We start from the raw sequence: 17,940 nt of genomic DNA on the forward strand, positions 1-17,940 counted from the left end.
GGCAGTGGCTGCTAGGCTGAATACCATAACTTCAACTATCAAAAAGAGACGCAAAGTATATCTATTTAAAAAATATGATAAAAATGCTCTTAACGCCATTTTAAGAGACAGTCTGCACTCCTTAGGACCAAAACGGGTCAGATCGCTGTTGCAGAATGAGCGGAAAAAGCATGCCAAATTTAAAAAACGCAAAAACCCCGATATTGGCAAAGTTTTGCAGAAGTTCGAAAAATAGTGCGTAGTTCAATGCAAGATGCTTTCAGTAACATCCACAACGAAACTCTGTCTCGGAATGGGGCAGGGAACCCAAAGAGATTCTGGTCATACATAGAACACACCAGTGGCAATACGCAATCAGTACTTTCACTTCACTGTTGTTATCCCGCAGTCACTGATGACAGTACCACTGAAGAAGAGTTATTAATCACAATTTTCCGAATTCCTTCACCAAATAAGACGAAGTAAATATTCCTGAATTCCAATCAAGAACAACTGCCAAGATGAGAAACATAGAAATACATATCCTAGGTGTCGCAAAGCAGCTTAAATCAATAAAAGCAAGGCTTTCGGTCCAGATTGTATACCAGTCAGGTTAATCTCAGAGTATGCTGATACAATAACTCCATATTTAGGAATTATATACAACCACTTGCTCACAGAAAGATCCGTACCTGAAGACTGGAAAATTGCTCAAGTCACACCAGTACCCAAAAAGGGAAGTAGGAGTAATCCGTTGAATTACAGGCCCATATCACTAACGTCGATTTGCAGTAGAGTTTTTCAACATAAAACTGTATTCGAACATGATTTATTGACACGTAGTCAGCACGGATTCAGAAAATATCGTTTTTGCGAAACACAACTAGCTCTTTAGACTCATGAAGTAATTAATGCTATCGACAGGGGATGTCAAATTGATTCCATATTTTTAGATTTCCAGAAGGCTTTAGACACCGTTCCTCACAAGCGTCTTCTAACCAAACTGCGTGCCTCTGGAATATCGCCTTAGTTGTGCGACTGGATTCGTGATTTCCTGTCAGATAGGTCACAGTTCGTACTAATAGACGGAAAGCCATCGAGTAAAACAGAAATAATATCCGGCGTTCCCCAAGGAAGTGTTACAGGCTCTCTAGTGTTCCTGATCTGTATTAACGACATAGGAGACAATCTGAGTAGTCGTCTTAGATTGTTTGCAGATGATGCTGTCATTTACCGCCTTGTAAAGTCATCAGATGACCAAAACGAATTGCAAAAGAATTTAGGTAAGATATGTGTATGGTGCGAAAAGTCGCAAGTGACCCAGAATAAAGAAAAGTGTGAAGTTATTCACATGAGTACTAAAAGAAATCCGCTAAATTTCGATTACACGATAAGTCACACAAATCTGAAGGCTGTAAATTCAACTGAATACTTAGGGATCACAATTACAAATACCTAAAGTTGGAACGATCAGAGAGATAATGTTGTGAGTGGAGCAATCCAAAGACTGCGATTCATTGGCAGAACACTTAGAAGGCGCAACACTTGTACTAAAGAGACTGCGTACACTACGCTTGTCCGCCCTATTCTGGAGTATTGATGTGCGATGTGGGATCCGCGTCAGGTGGGACTGACGGATGACATCAAAAAAGTAAAAGAAGGGCAGCTCGTTTTGTATTATCGCGAGATAGGTGAGATAGTGCCACAGACATGATACATGAATTGGAGTGGCAATCATTAAAACAAAGGCGTTTTTCGTTGCGACGGGATCTTCTCATGAAATTTCAGTCACCAATTTTCTTCTCAGATTGCGAAAACATTCTGTTGGCACCCACCTACATAGGGAGAAATGATCATCACAATAAAATAAGAGAAATCAGGGCTCGCACAGAAAAATTTAAATGCTCGTTTTTTCCCGCGCGCCGTTTGAGAGTGGAACGGTAGAGAGACAGCATGAAGGTGGTTCATTGAACCCTCTGCCAGGCACTTTATTGTGAATAGCAGAGTAATCACGTAGATGTAGCTGTAGAAGAAGAAAAAGAGTTCATTACTGTAACTGGTTGTTAACGTCAATTGCTGAAGGTTTCTTGAAACCCCTTGCTTTACTTCGCGTCAGATGAGGCCTGGTTTCATTTGTCAGATAATGTAAACTACCAGAATCGCAGATACTGGCCGCAGAACAACCCACATACTTTGAATCAAGAGCCTATCCACTCAGAGAATACAACTGTTTGGTGTGCGTTAAACGGTGCCAGATATCTAGAGACCTTTGACTCTTTCTGTGCACAATTACCAAATGCAGAGAAGCTGTACGCGGTATTCCAATATGGAGCTATCGCTTACACACAAAACTAAAACACGGCCCACATCACCGCCATGCTCCCTGGAGACAGACTTGTCAGTAGAGGCCTCTGGACTTAGCGTCGTGTGATATTTTATTTATGGTGTGCACTAAAAAGTAAAGAGTGTGCTGACAATCCTCGCACAATAGACGGTCTTAAACTGAATATTACTAGAGGAATTAACATCACGCCTGCAGAATTACAGCGTGTTTCTGTTAACGTCATCACAAGAGCTCAGCGATGCATGAATGCCCCTGGCCACCACTTTTAGCATTTGTTATAAACAGTTAACTCCATGTTTTTAAATGTTACTATTATCTATTCGTTTTAGTTAGTTGATTGATACTTGCATCTCGGGCCTGAGGCGTACTGGTTTTATGTGGGACACCATGTATAAGGAATAGCAGTGGTCCCAGAACTGAACATTGTGGGACTCACTTTGTGATTTCTCTTCTGTTCCTAAAATTTTCTACCCTTCCAGTATTGTTCAAATTATTGAACGCAACTCGAAACTCGGTGTTGTAAGTGCGGCATAGTGCGCGGAGCTGCGGGCTGCAGCCTTGAGAAGGGCTGGGAGAGCGAGAGTAGGCGGACCCTGCAAGCAGCTGAAGAAGCGGCGGCGCTAATTTAACTAAGAGCCTCGCCGGCGGGGCTGGTGGCGGCTCTCGTATACACACTTAACGGGATTAAACGCGCCGCCGCAGCGGGTCGCAGCTAGGCCAATCTGGGACCCAGCAGCAAGAGCCGGCCACATCTGAGCCTGCCCTTCCGATTTGTGTTCACCTGCCTTCAGGCGAGCGGCTCCTTACCCCAGGACTAGGCTCTGCCGGGTTCAAGAACAGCCCCGACGCCGTCCTGAAAAGCATCGTGAACAAAGGGGACGAGTAAGGTTTCACGTCCCGTACACAACGTGATCATTCGAAATGGAACACAAGCTCAGGTATGACAAGAGTGGGGAAGGAAGCCCGCAGTTTGAACCCTGTCACGACTTACGATTTTAACCTGTGCGTTCATGAAATACGGTTACCCACAGTTTTAATGCCCTGAAACATTCCCCTTTGTATGTAATCTGACTCACAAACGAACAAAACGCAATCTGATTAACTTTATATATACTAAGAAGGTATCGGTTCTTTCGAACATCTGTCCGAAAGAACAGATACCATCGGTGACCATGCAGTTCGTTAGAATGAAATCACAATTAAATGAACACCCTTAGCTGCCTACAGGCGTTGACATACGTCAACGGCGACAGATGAAAATGTGTGCCCTGACCGGGACTCGAACCCGGGATCTCCCGCTTACATGGCACACGCTCTATCCAACTCAGCCACCGAAGACACAGAATATAGCGCGACTGCAGGGATTTATCTCTGGCACGCCTCCCGCGAAACCCACATTCTCAACGTATTGTCCCGCACTACATTCGTAGTGCCCCCGCCCATTATACTCATTACTCGCGGCGCGTTGCCGATTCCCGTAAGAGTTCGGGCACTGTTTGTGCATTCACACAGAAGAAGAAGATGGTGAAGTGGCCGGTGAGCCTTAACTATGTATATACCAAGATGGTATCTGTTCTGTCGGACATGTCCGAAAGAACAGATACCATCGGTGACCATGCAGCTCGTTAGAATGAAATTACAATGAAATGAACACCCTTAGCTGCTTACAGGCGTTGACATACGTCAACGGGGACAGATGAAAATGTGTGTGCAGGGATTTATCTCTGGTACGCCTCCCGCGAAACTCACATTCTCAACGTGTTGTCCCGCACTACATTCGTAGTGCCCCCGCCCATGTCCGAAAGAACAGATACCATCTTGGTATATATATATAGTTAAGGCTCACCGGCCACTTGACCATCTTCTTCTTCTGTGCGAATGCACAAACAGTGACCGAACTCTTACGGGAATCGGCAACGCACCGCGAGTGATGAGTATAATGGGCGGGGGCACTACGAATGTAGTGCGGGACAATACGTTGAGAATGTGAGTTTCGCGGGAGGCGTGCCAGAGAGAAATCCCTGCACTCGCGCTATCCTCTGTGTCCTCGGTGGCTGAGATGGATAGAGCGTCTGCCATGTAAGCGGGAGATCCCGGGTTCGAGTCCCGGTCAGGGCACACATTTTCATCTGTCCCCGTTGACGTATGTCAACGCCTGTATGCAGCTAAGGGTGTTCATTTCATTGTAACTGATTAACTTTGTTAAATATCTCGTTATGCCCGTGGTTTGCTTCCCGTCGGAAAAAAAAGAAATTTTTGAAGCAGAATTTTACGTTCCTATTCGATAGAGCGGTCTCATAATAGTCTAGTGCGATATTCGTTTTGTCGATATGGCAGGGACAACGACAATGCAACAGTACAACTCGAAGAATTACTGGTACTCCAGTAGCGACTGAGCAGCGCTGCCGCATGGCGTTAGCAGTCAGTGTGGGCTAGGGCGGTGTTGTCGCTGCTGGAGTACGTTATTCTTCATGTTGTAATATCCCTGTTAATACATATTAGTAAAACGAATGTCGTACGATATTAATATGGCACCGCGATATCGCATGAACTCGTAAAATTCCGCTTTAAAAATGTTTGTAAGAGGAAACTAAACCGTCGCTTTTCGTCGACGCTGTGTGTCGCATTTAAAGATGTGATGAGAAGTATTTCTTTGGGCTGACTCCATCTACACATTTCAAAAGCAAAACTGCAAATATCTGCCGAAATACCAGATATCATTCCATGATATCTCAACAGATGATCTATCATAGTGTCCCTTCTCCTTGTCAGTGTTTCCCACATATTCCTTTCCTCTCCGATTCTGCACAAAACCTCCTCATTCCTCACCTTATCAGTCCACGTAATTTTCAACATTCGACTGTAGCAACACATCTCAAATGCTTCGATTCTCTTCTGTTCCGGTTTTCCCACAGTCCATGTTCCACTACCATACAATGCTGTGCTCCAAACGTACATTTTCAGAAATTTCTTCCTCAAAGTAGGGTCTATGTTTGATACTAGCAGACCTCTTGACCAGGAATGCCCTTATTTGCAGTGCTAGATTGCTTTTTATGTCCTCCTTGCTCCGACCGTTAAACTCCCTGTAGTGGCAAGTTTGCTTCAGCGAAGCGGAAAATTCGACCGTGTAATATGCGTGACATGTTACGTCTCAACCGAAATTCAGAACAGAATAAAAAATTCGGAAGCATTACCTTTCAGAATACCCTCGTAAAAGTGACCTATTATAAGTCAAAATAGATTATTGTAAAATACTTGATACAGGTGCAGCTGATTTCTAATAAACAATATTTTCTGAGACATTTCGTTTCTTTACACAAATACATTCACTACTATACGCTGCCTCATGACACTGGTGGGTGAAGCCCGTTAGAAGACCAGTGGTATTCAACACCCATGCTCATAAATTAAGGATAAGTGCCACACAACGTGGCACTACACAAAACTGGCGCTAATGGTATAGGCACATAGAGAACACACACGACACAGATCTGTAACTCCACGGTATTGGTGATAAGTTGAGAAAACCGCTCCGAAACACATGAGGTACAAAACACCACTGTTTCCTACGTATGTACCCCGACATCAATATAGGATACGTTCACCATGCACAAGTACACAGGCCGCACAACGGGTTGGCATACTCTGGATCAGGTGGTCGAACAGCTGCTGGGGTATAGCCTCCCATTCTTGCACCAGTGCCTGTCGGAGTTCGTGAAGTGTCCTAGGGTTTGAAGACGTGCGGCGATACGTCGACCGATAGAATCCCAGACGTGCATGATGAGGTTTAGGTCTGGAGAACAGGCAGGCCACTCCATTCGCCCGATATCTTCTGTTTCAAGGTACTCCTCCACGATGGCAGCTCGGTGGGGCCGTGCGTTATCATCCATCAGGAGTAAGGCGAGACCCATTGCACCCCTGAAAAGGCAGACATACTGGTGCAAAATGACGTCTCGATGCACCTGACCTGTTACAGTTCCTCTATCAAAGACATGCAGGGGTGTACGTGCACCAATCATAATCCCACACCACACCATCAAACCACGACCTCCACAAAGGTCCCTTTCAAGGACATTAAGGGGTTGGTATCCGGTTCCTGGTTCACGCCAGATGAAAACCCGGCGAGAATCACTGTTCAGACTATATCTGGACTCGTCCGTGAACATAAGCTGGGACCACTGTTCCAAAGACCATGTACTGTGTTCTTGACGCCAGGCTTTATGGGCTCTCCAGTGACCAGGGGTCAGGGGAATGCACCTTGCAGATCTCCGGCGAATAAACTATGTCTGTTCAGTCGTCTGTAAACTGTGTGTCTGGAGCAAAAAAAATGGTTCAAATGGCTCTGAGCACTATGGGACTTAACATCTACGGTCATCAGTCCCCTAGAACTTAGAACTACTTAAACCTAACTAACCTAAGGACATCACACAGCACCCAGCCATCACGAGGCAGAGAAAATCCCTGACCCCGCCGTGAATCGAACCCGGGAACCCGGGCGTGGGAAGCGAGAACGCTACCGCACGACCACGAGATGCGGGCTGTCTGGAGCACCACGGGCCATAGATGACAGGGGTGAAAGACGGCTGCAGGTAAATGTACAGATGAATAAAGTGCAACTGTTGAGCAACTGATCGGCCATATGAATCAAGGGGCTATCAGCAGTGTCTTCTCAACGAACGTATAGCGAACGTTACTTCACATGGGCCTTCGCAGCAGGCCCCTGGTTCATCCTTCCGCGCTGATCTCTGTTCTTCGGCGACGAAGACCGGAATTTGCACGCCAGTGCCGCAACTAGACGTCGATTGAGTAGTGGCAGGTGGTCTTTTCAGATGAATCACGTTTTATGCTCCATCGGCCGGATGGCCGTTGGCTTGTACGGCGTGAAATGTCCGAACGCACATACCCTGCGACAGTCGTCGGAAGGGTCCGGTCGGAAGTGGGAGCGTTATGGTCTGGGGAATGTTTTTGTCTCATTTCATGGGTGATCTCATCATTCCGGAAGGCGCAGTGGATCCACACAAGTACTCGTATGCTCTATCCTTGTGAACCATATCCACTACTAAATGCAATTTGCTTTTCCTTGGCACGATGGCATCTATCAGCAGGACAATGCAACGTGTCACGCCGCTCGCAGTGTACGTCAATGGCTCGAAAAGCACCAGGACCAGTTTACTGGACACCCGTACTCTCTGGATTTAATCCCAATCGAGAATCTGTGGGACCACCTCGATTGGGTTCTTCGCGCCGTGACATGTAAATCAAGAAACCTAAAGCTGTCGGCACACGGAGCGTGCAACCGAACGTTGAGCGTTGAGCGTGCCGAGTTTCTGACGTCATAGCGTGGAATAGCACGTTCGGGAGTCTTTCCGAACGTGCAGAGCAATATCTGGCATGTTAGATATTCTGAGCGTGCGTCTGAGCGTTGACCAATGAGATGGCGCAACGCCACCTACGTCACACACACGCCGTCTCCCTTCAGCACAGAGTTGTGATGCGCCATGTCAAGCCTATATGTATATATGCCGTTTCTGAGCACCAGCAAATTGAGAATCACTGGAAAACCCTTTGTTAACTGTGTGATCCGCTGCAATAAAATAATGAGAAACATCATATTCGTGGCAAAAGAATTATTCTAACTTGCGTATTATGAGAGTAGGCTATTTGAAGGCAGCAATACACTGAGGATGCAACCAGAACACACAGTTTTTGGTACAATTTGTTATAATTATATTTCAGTTAGTAACATAGTTACGATTAAAGCTTTCAGCAAGTGATAACATTGGTAAGATTCGATAAAAGGCAATAAATTTTATGATGCTGGTGTAGCGTGGTGAGTAGTGTCACTGACTCGAAGTATCATTATGTTTGAGCGGTGGTTCACGACTCGCCAGTATATAAATTTTTTCCTAACATTTGCGCTTTTATTAGGTTCTTTTACTTTATTATTAATTTAATATAAGTAAATAGTAAATTTTTGATGTTATGTAAATATAAGTTCACCTTTCTTTGGGTGTTCGATTGGCTTGACCTACAGGACAGCTTGCGCTACTTGTGTAAAGCTATTTTGCTCCTTTTTCTTTAACGCTTCGTAATTCACGTGTTGCAAAGATTCTGCTACTGGGTAGGAACAGTGATCAAGTAAGACTGACCTTGGGGTTTTGCTAAAATGTGGGAATGATGAATTAATGTTTATCTTATGTGAAGAAGTATTGCAAATTTGTATCGCACTCTTTATAATGGAACTTTTATAAGCCTGAGTCCTTATTGATTGGACATGATACTTTCCTTTTCGTGGACGATGCAGGAAATGTGCGTTTTAATAGAGCTAATGTGGGAATTTTACTATCACCCATTGAGTAAACAGTGTGATTTACGAACTAGAAACATCCCTCAACTGCCGCTGGAGTGCGTTGCGATCACGTGTACCACGTTGCGGCCCACGTACCGTACGCACAAGTAGCATCGTTCCTGAGCGTTAAGCAGCACGTTCAACAGCACGGTCCGTGTGCCGACGGCTTTACGGAGCTGGTCACGGCACAGGACTCGGCATGGCTCCACATCCCTGTCTGTACCTTCCAGAACCACACACTCTCTTCCTGCACATTCCGCATAGGCCCATTCTGCAAAAGGCGGTTATTCAAGCTTTTGACAGGTGGTCACATTAATGTCAGTGCACAGTGCATTTCTTCCCTGAGCTTAAATTCCAGTTTCAAATTTCTACTTTGTTTCGTTTACCGCTAGCTATACGTACAGATTGAATAGCCATGTCCTGCTATTTCTCAAGTACCGTTTCCCTCTCGTGTCTATTGACAGCTAGAATTGCAGTCTGATTTTTGTACATGTTATAGATAATGGTGCGGTTCATGGTGTGGGTTCCTGTAGTCATGTCCTAGTTCATGAACCACGGGCAACGTATGAGTGGCCAAGTAAGTGGTCGCGACAGTCGGGATACCAGTTACTTTGGAATAAGGCTGGGCATCTCGGACATATTCTGAGTCGTGGTCACCTTTGTGCTCATACGGCAAAGACTACCAAATCCACCGGTTAGTCCCTCAATCGTTAGGGGTAAAACCCAATGGGACTCGTGGCAAGTAAGGCTAGCAACCTGCTTCCCTGGTACTTAAATATGATGCTGGCAACAATCAGAGCAAAATGCCTCGGACCTTTGGAGGTGACGGAGTCCCACCTCTAACTGACAAACCAGGGACTCCTAAGATACGACTTGGCAAACAAACGGTAATGAGATGGGGAGCTATTAATACCAATGGGGGCTACTCTGGAAAGAAGGTAGAGCTGGCAGAGGCTGCAAGTAAGATGGGGCTGGACGTTTTAGCTGTTAGTGACATTCGGGTAAGGGGCGAGAAAGAAGAGGAAGTGTGAGAATACAAGGTCTACCTGTCAGGAGTCAAAGCAGGAATAGCACAATGGGATGTAGGGCTTTACATCAGGAAAGAAACGGAACCCAGCGTAGTTGCAATAAGGTATATAAACGAACGACTGATGTGGATAGATTTGACAGAGTCTAGCAAGAAAATTAGGATTGTATATTCGCATTGTGAAGGGACAGATCAAGATAAGATGGATAGTTTTTATGAGGCACTCAGTGATGTAGTTGTTAGAGTAAAGGACAAGGACAGTGTTTTGCTCATGGGTGATTTTAACGCCAGGATTGGAAATCGAACAGAAGGGTATGAAAAGGTTATGGGTAAATTTGGAGAGGATATGGAGGCCAACAGGAACGGGAAACAACTCTTGGATTTCTGTGCCAGTATGGGCTTAGTAATCACAAACTCCTTTTTTAAACATAAGAACATTCACCGGTATACTTGGGAAGGCAGGGGAACCAGATCTATCATTGACTATATAATAACAGATCAGGAATTCAGGAAGGCTGTGAGGGACACACGTGTATTCAGGGGATTCTTTGATGACACTGATCATTATTTAATCTGCAGTGAAATTGGTATTGTGAGGCCGAAAGTGCAGGAGGTCAGGTCCATATGTAGGAGGATAAGAGTGGAGAAACTTCAGGATAAGGAAATCAGGCACAAGTACATAACAGCGATCTCAGAAAGGTACCAGTTAGTTGAATGTAGTCAATTACAGTCATTGGAAAAGGAATGGACAAGGTACAGGGACACAGTACTAGAAGTGGCTAAAGAATGTCTTGGAACAGTAGTGTGTAAAATTAGGATGAAGCAAACAGCTTGGTGGAATGACACAGTCAAGGCAGCCTGTAAAAGGAAAAAGAAGGCGTATCAAAAATGGCTACATACTAGAACTCAGGTAGACAGAGAAAGTTATGTTGAAGAAAGAAACAAAGCCAAACAGATAATTGCAGCATCCAAGAAGAAATCTTGGGAAGACTTTGGAAACATGTTGGAGACTATGGGTCAAGCTGCTGGAAAACCATTCTGGAGTGTAATTAGCAGTCTTCGAAAGGGAGGTAGGAAGGAAATGACAAGTATTTTGGACAGGTCAGGAAAACTGCTGGTGAATCCTGTGGATGCCTTGGGCAGATGGAGGGAATATTTTGATGAGTTGCTCAATGTAGGTAAAAATACGATCAGTAATGTTTCAGATTTGGAGGTAGAATGGGATAGGAATGATGATGGATATAGGATCACATTTGAGGAAGTGGAGAAAATGGTCAATAGATTGCAGTGCAATAAAGCAGTTGGGGTGGATGAAATTAAGTCGGAACTCATCAAATACGGTGGAATGTCAGGTCTTAACTGGCTACACAGGATAATTGAAATGGCCTGGGAGTCGGGACAGGTTCCATCAGACTGGACAAAAGCAGTAATCACACCAATCTTTAAACAAGGAAACAGAAAAGATTGTAACAACTACAGAGGTATCTCTTTAATCAGCGTTGTGGCTAAAATCTTCTCAGGTATTGTTGAAAGGAAAGTGCGAGTATTAGTTGAGGACCAATTGGTTGAAAATCAATGTGGGTTTAGGCCTCTTAGAGGTTGTCAGGACCAGATCTTTAGCTTACGGCAAATAATGGAGAAGTGTTATGAGTGGAACAGGGAACTGCATCTATGCTTTATAGATCTGGAAAAGGCATATGACCGGGCTCCTAGGAGGAAGTTATTGTCTGTTCTACGAGATTATGGAATAGGAGGTAAACTTTTGCAAGCAATTAAAGGTCTTTACATGGATAGTCAGGCAGCAGTTAGGCTTCACGGTAAATTGAGCTCATGGTTCATAGTAGTTTCAGGGGTAAGACAAGGCTGCAACCTGTCTCCACTGTTGTTCGTATTATTTATGGATCATATGTTGAAAATAATAAACTGGCTGGGTGAGATTAAGATATGTGAACACAAAATAAGCAGTCTTGCATATGAGGATGACCTAGTTGTGATGGCAGATTCGATTGAAAGTTTGCAAAGTAATATTTCAGAGCTGGATCAGAAATGTAAGGACTATGGTATGAAGATTAGCATCTCCAAAACGAAAGTAATGTCAGTGGGAAAGAAATATAAACGGATTGAGTGCCAAATAGGAGGAACAAAGTTAGCACAGGTGGACGGTTTCAAGTACTTAGGATGCATATTCTCACAGGATGGCAACATAGTGAAAGAACTGGAAGCGAGGTGTAGCAAAGCTAATGCAGTGAGCGCTCAGCTACGATCTACTCTCTTCTGCAAGAAGGAAGTCAGTACCAAGACTAAGTTATCTGTGCCCCGTTCAATCTTTCGACCAACTTTGTTGTATGGGAGCGAAAGCTGGGTGGGTTCAGGTTACCTTATCAACAAGGTTGAGGTTACAGATATGAAAGTAGCTAGGATGATTGCAGGTACTAGTAGATGGGAACAATGGCAGGAGGGTGTCCACAATGAGGAAATCAAAGAAAAACTGGGAATGAACTCTATAGATGTTGCAGTCAGGGCGAACAGGCTTAGATGGTAGGGTCATGTTACACGCATGGGAGAAGCAAGGTTACCCAAGAGACTCATGGGTTCAGCAGTAGAGGGTAGGAGGAGTCGGGGCGGACCAAGGAGAAGGTACCTGGATTCGGTTAAGAATGATTTTGAAGTAATAGGTTTAACATCAGAAGAGGCACCAATGTTAGCACTGAATAGGGGATCATGGAGGAATTTTATATGGGGGCTATGCTCCAGACTGAACGCTGAAAGGCATAATCAGTCTTAAACCATGATGATGATGATGATGATATAGATAATCTCCCGGTTTTTTTATTTTATTCTTGTAAATGACATTACACGGGTCAACCAGTCTTCGAGCGAATCTCATTTTTTCCCATACAAACCGTACGTTAGCATTTTTGTTACTAATCGACGATTTCTAAGATGATGTCATACTGTACTAAGACTGCTGTTCTGCAGTGTGAAACCCTTTCGCAACTCGTGTGTAGATAATTACATCACTCTCGAATACTGACACTGTGATGTAAGAACTGTCTATTAGCGTTCATGCTCTTCAGACGTCAATCCTTTTACTTTTTCAGTTCCGCAATGGTTATATTTTTGTGTGCTCAGATATGACTACAAAAGAAAATGTTAGAGAATGCACTATTTACATCTGATGATACATCGTGGTTACGGGCAGTAGCTGGTCAGATATTTACCAAACAGCCGTACGTTTCCCGAAGCTATTTTAATTATACGACCGGTTTCCGCATCTCATTAATGCCATCTTCATACTCTTGTGCACTCCATCTCAAGAGAATCAGATACATCGATGTATGCATAACCGGAGCCATCAATATCTGGATTCCGTTAATTTTTGTGGAATTCGTAATACAAAGACTTTACAACAACTCAGTGTTGATGGCTCCGATTATGCATGCAGCGATGTATCTTATTCTTTAGACATGGAGTGCTTAGGGGCCGGAAGACAGCATTAATGAGACGCCGAAACTGGTCCTGTAAATAAAATAACCACCTCCGAAAACATTCGGCTGTTTGGTGATTTTCCTCTGGTAAATGCAGCATTTATTTTTGAGCACTGTCTGTCGTAGTGCTTGTATTAAAATGTGTGCCGTGATCGGTCTCCTATGTTTGAAGACATGGTTTCTGGAGCGTGCCAATCATGTGTCATGTTTCGCCCGCAAATGGTGGCTTATCCTTGTTGACTGCGCCTCTTCTTCCATGGTGACATTGTGTGAGAAAGTAATTAAAGGAGAAACCCACAAATAGTCGTTGTGTTATTGATCTTTTTGGTTTTGTGGCACCGAGTATTAACATACAAAACTGGTACCGATTGCACAATCTTGATTAATCATGTTAGACATTTTGTCGAGCCTTGACATCACTTCTGAAATTGTTTCATTAGTTTAGTTGTTACACTCGCGACTTTCTTGCGCCCCAGACATTCCATTTTGTATGGTAATTTTGTCAGTACTTTGCACTCTCTTTCACGTCACCTGTCGTCGCCCCTCATTGCATCTGAGACCTCAGAGAATACGGTATTGTATTCTTCCCGTATTCCTTCCTTCCTCCGCCGGCCGCGGTGAGCGAGCGGTCTAGGCGCTTCAGTCCGGAACCGCGCGACTGCTACGGTCGCAGGTTCGAATCTTGCCTCGGGCATGGATGTTTGTGATGTCCTTAGGCTAGTTAGGCTCAAGTAGTTCTAAGTTCTAGGGGACTGATGACCTAAGATGTTAAGTCCCATGGTGCTCAGAGCCTTCGTTTCTTCGGAACCCAAATTCATCTTCCACATCATCGAGGTGATGGGATAGCGATATGCACATATACAGATGCTGGTAGTATCGTGTACACAAGGTATAAAAGGACAGTACATTGGCGGAGCTGTCATTTGTGCTCAGGTGATTCATGTGAAAAGATTTCCAAAGTGATTTTGGTCGCCGCAACGATGGGAATTAAAAGATTTTGGACTCGGAATGGTAGTTAGAGGTAGACTCCGGAAATCGTTAGGGAATTCAGTATTCCCAGAACCACAGTCTCAAGAGTGTGCGGAGAATTTCAAATTTCAGGCATTATTTCCCACCACGGACAATGCAGTGGCGAACGGCCTTCACTAATGACCGAGAACAGCAACGTTCGCGTAGAGTACTCGGTGCTAACAGGCAAGCAGTACTGCGTGAAATAACCGCAAAAATCAATGTGGGACGAACGACGAACGTATCCGTTAGGACGGTGTGTCGAAGTTTGACGTTCATGGGCTACGGCAGTAGACGACCGACGCGAGTGCCTTTGCTAACAGCACGACATCCCCTGCAGCGCCTCTCCTAGGCTCGTGACCATATCGGTTGGACCCTAAACGACTGGAAAACCGTGGCCTGATCGGATGAGTCCCGATTTCAGTTTGTAAGAGTTGATGATACAATGCGAGAGTGGCGCAGGACCCAATGTTAATTCTAAATAGGCTGAAACCAAACAATTTAACAGCTTAAAGCCTAGGAAGAAGGGCTTTCAATTCAACAGGCTGAGGGCCTTAGCTTAAAACATTTCATGCGAACTCGGCTAAAGGCCTCATACCCCAAAAAATAACAATGTTATGATTTAATGGCAAGAGCAAGATTTTGAATTTTCAGTTTAAAACTCTGCTGAAGGCCACACAGAGTACTTAAGACGGAAAGGAAATCACTATGTAAAACACAAGGAGCGGCATTCAGAAGGTTCCAAGGGTCAGCCTGGGAAGTCACTAACACACGTTTAGGTGAGACAGGTAGCCAGACCGACAACCTCTTAATCGAAGGCAACCCAACCGAAGGCCAGCCGACAAACCGACCAACAAAATTAGTTCTGCTCCACCCGACGAGCAGAACGGTAACAAGACGGTCAGTAACACAACGTTCTGGATACTGGTGTCCAGTCCAGCCAAGACATAATAAACGCCCAAAACTACCAATACACCTCAGCTGTCGAACTATATGCCGTGCTGGACAGCAACAACACAACGAGGAAAATAAACTGCCAAAAACTACGTCAACGCCCAGGGCAGGCAACTGGAATGTTAACGGCCACAAGGCAGAAGATAGCGCTCATTAATGAAGGAATGAATTAAGTTAAACCCCATCCAAGAAAACGGCTGCAATTCTAGCCGACACGTTGTTACTCGCGTGAATCTCGCAGAAAGCAACAACCAGGATCAAACGAAGAGAACTGATAGCAGTTGAGGCTTGACTGTAGGTTAAGTGAGCACTTAACTTCATTGTCGAAGGTCGGTGGGCGACAAACTTCGTAACACTCGCAAGAAGCGCCTCACAACTCCCACCGGCCGGCCGCGGTGGCCGTGCGGTTCTAGGCGCTGCAGTCCGGAACCGCGCTGCTGCTACGGTCGCAGGTTCGAATCCTGCCTCGGGCATGGTAGTGTGTGATGTCCTTGGGTTAGTTAGGTTTAAGTAGTTCTAAGTTCTAGGGGACTGATGACCTAAGATGTTAAGTCCCATAGTGCTCAGAGCCATTTGAACCATTTTTGAGCAACTCCAACCGCGCGTGCACGCCGCCAGCGGCTCCGGCCCGACTGCGTGCTACGGGGACCTCCTCGCTGCTCTCCGCTAACCGACCGACTGTCACCACGCGGAAACGGTCAAAGGAACAAACAGACGTCGGCTGACGGGACGACCGACCCAACGACCAACCATCGGTGGTTCCCGCTCCAGTCTCCTTCAGTCGGACAGTGCGTGTGTGTCGCCAGTGGTCGGCAAGTACCCGCTGTCTGCACCTCACTACTGCTCCGTCCCTGACGCTACTTCGTCGCCGACCGCTGCTCCGTCCCCGACTGCACTACTAGTCGTCTCCAACTGACCTCCAGACACACGGCGACCCGGAAATACTATCGGTCACTCCGGAGATGGTGCGACGGTGCACTTATCGATAAGCGCTGCTGCTGCCACTCACGGGCAAGTAAGGCAGAAGTTAGTGACGCCAGTAAATGGAATAAGAAAACGAGGCGACAGTAACGTACAAGTAGATGACGAACAAAAAGTGGCATGAACACGAACCGCGCACGGGTCAGTGTGCGCTGTATTTGCATGGAATAGACTCGGTCCTCTGCATGTTCGGGTACTTAGAGATCATTTGCAGCCATTTATGAACAGTATGTTCTCAGAAACGGTGGAACTTTTATGAATGACAGTGTGCCATGTCACTGGCCACAGTTGTTCGCGATTGGTTTGAAGAACACTCTGAACAGTTCGAGCGAATGATTAGGCCACCCACATTGCCCAACATAAATCCTATGGAACATTTATGGGACATAATTGACAGGTCAGTTCGTGCACAAAATTCTGTGTCGTCAACACATCTGCACTTACGGACGGATATAGAGGCAGCATGGCTCAATGTTTCTGCTGGGACCTTCCAAAGTCTTGTGCAGTCCATGCTTCGTCGACCTGCCGACCACGCCGGACTGAAGGAGATTCGACACGGTATTGGGAAATATTCAACATGTACATCTACATCCATACTCCGCAAACCACCTGACGGTGTGTGGCGGAGGGTACCTTGAGTACAACTATCGGTTCTCCCTTCTATTCCAGTCTGGTATTGTTCGTGGAAAGAAAGAGTGTCGGTATGCCTCTGTGTGGGCTCTAATCTCTCTGATTTTATCCTTATCGTCTGCCGGGCGGTGTGGCCGTGTGGTTCTAGGCGCTTCAGTCTGGAACCGCGTGACCGCTACGGTCGCAGGTTCGAATCCTGCCTCGGGCATGGTAGTGTGTGATGTCCTTGGGTTAGTTAGGTTTAAGTAGTTCGAAGTTCTAGGGGACTGATGACCACAGATGTTAAGTCCTATAGTGCTCAGAGCCATTTGAACCATTTATCCTCATGGTCTCTTCGCGAGGTATTGGTAGGAGGGAGCAATATACTGCTTCACTCCTCGGTGAAGGTATGTTCTCGAAACGTCAACAAAAGCCCGTACCGAGCTACTGAGCGTCTCTCCTGCAAAGTCTTCCACTGGAGTTTATCTATCATCTCCGTAACGCTTTCGCGATTACTAAATCATCCTGTAACGAAGCGCGCTGCTCTCCTTTGGATCTTCTCTGTCTCTTCTATCAACCCTATCTGGTACGGATCCCACACTGGTGAGCAGTATTCAAGCAGTGGGTGAACAAGTCTACTGTAACCTACTTCCTTTGTTTTTGGACTGCATTTCCTTAGGATTCTTCCACTGAATCTCAGTCTGGCATCTGCTTTACCGACGATCAACTTTATATCGTCATTCCATTTTAAATCACTCCTAATGCCTACTCCCAGATAATTTATGGAATTAACTGCTTCCAGTTGCTAACCTGATATATTGTTGCTAAATGATAAGGGATCTTTCTTTCTACGTATTCACAGCACATTACACTTGTCTACATTGAGATTCAATTGCCATTCCCTGCACCATGCGTCAATTCGTTGCAGATCCTCCTGCATTTCAGTACAATTTTCCGTTGTTACAACCTCTCGATATACTACAGCATCATCCGCAAAAATCCTCAGTGAACTTCCGATGTCATCCACAAGGTCATTTATGTATATTGTGAATAGCAACGGTCCTACACCACTCTTCTGCGGCACACCTGAAATCACTCTTACTTCGGAAGACGTCTCTCCATTGAGAATGACATGCTGTGCTCTGTTATCTAGGAACTCTTCAATCCAATCACACAATTGGTCTGATAGTCCACATGCTCT

At 45.3% G+C, this 17,940-nt stretch overlaps 1 protein-coding gene across 1 annotated transcript in view; it reads left to right on the forward strand.

Annotated features, from left to right (window-relative positions):
* Positions 1-9,562: 9,562 nt before the first annotated feature.
* LOC126095467 (homeobox protein ARX-like) overlaps positions 9,563-17,940 on the forward strand; it is a 67,721-nt gene continuing 59,343 nt past the window's right edge. The window contains exon 1 of the mRNA XM_049910258.1: positions 9,563-9,699. Within this exon, the coding sequence (XP_049766215.1) occupies positions 9,563-9,699 (137 nt within the window). The remainder of the gene's footprint in view (positions 9,700-17,940) is intronic.

This window comes from Schistocerca cancellata, chromosome 8 (assembly GCF_023864275.1).
Source record: "Schistocerca cancellata isolate TAMUIC-IGC-003103 chromosome 8, iqSchCanc2.1, whole genome shotgun sequence".
Taxonomy (NCBI): domain Eukaryota; kingdom Metazoa; phylum Arthropoda; class Insecta; order Orthoptera; family Acrididae; genus Schistocerca; species Schistocerca cancellata.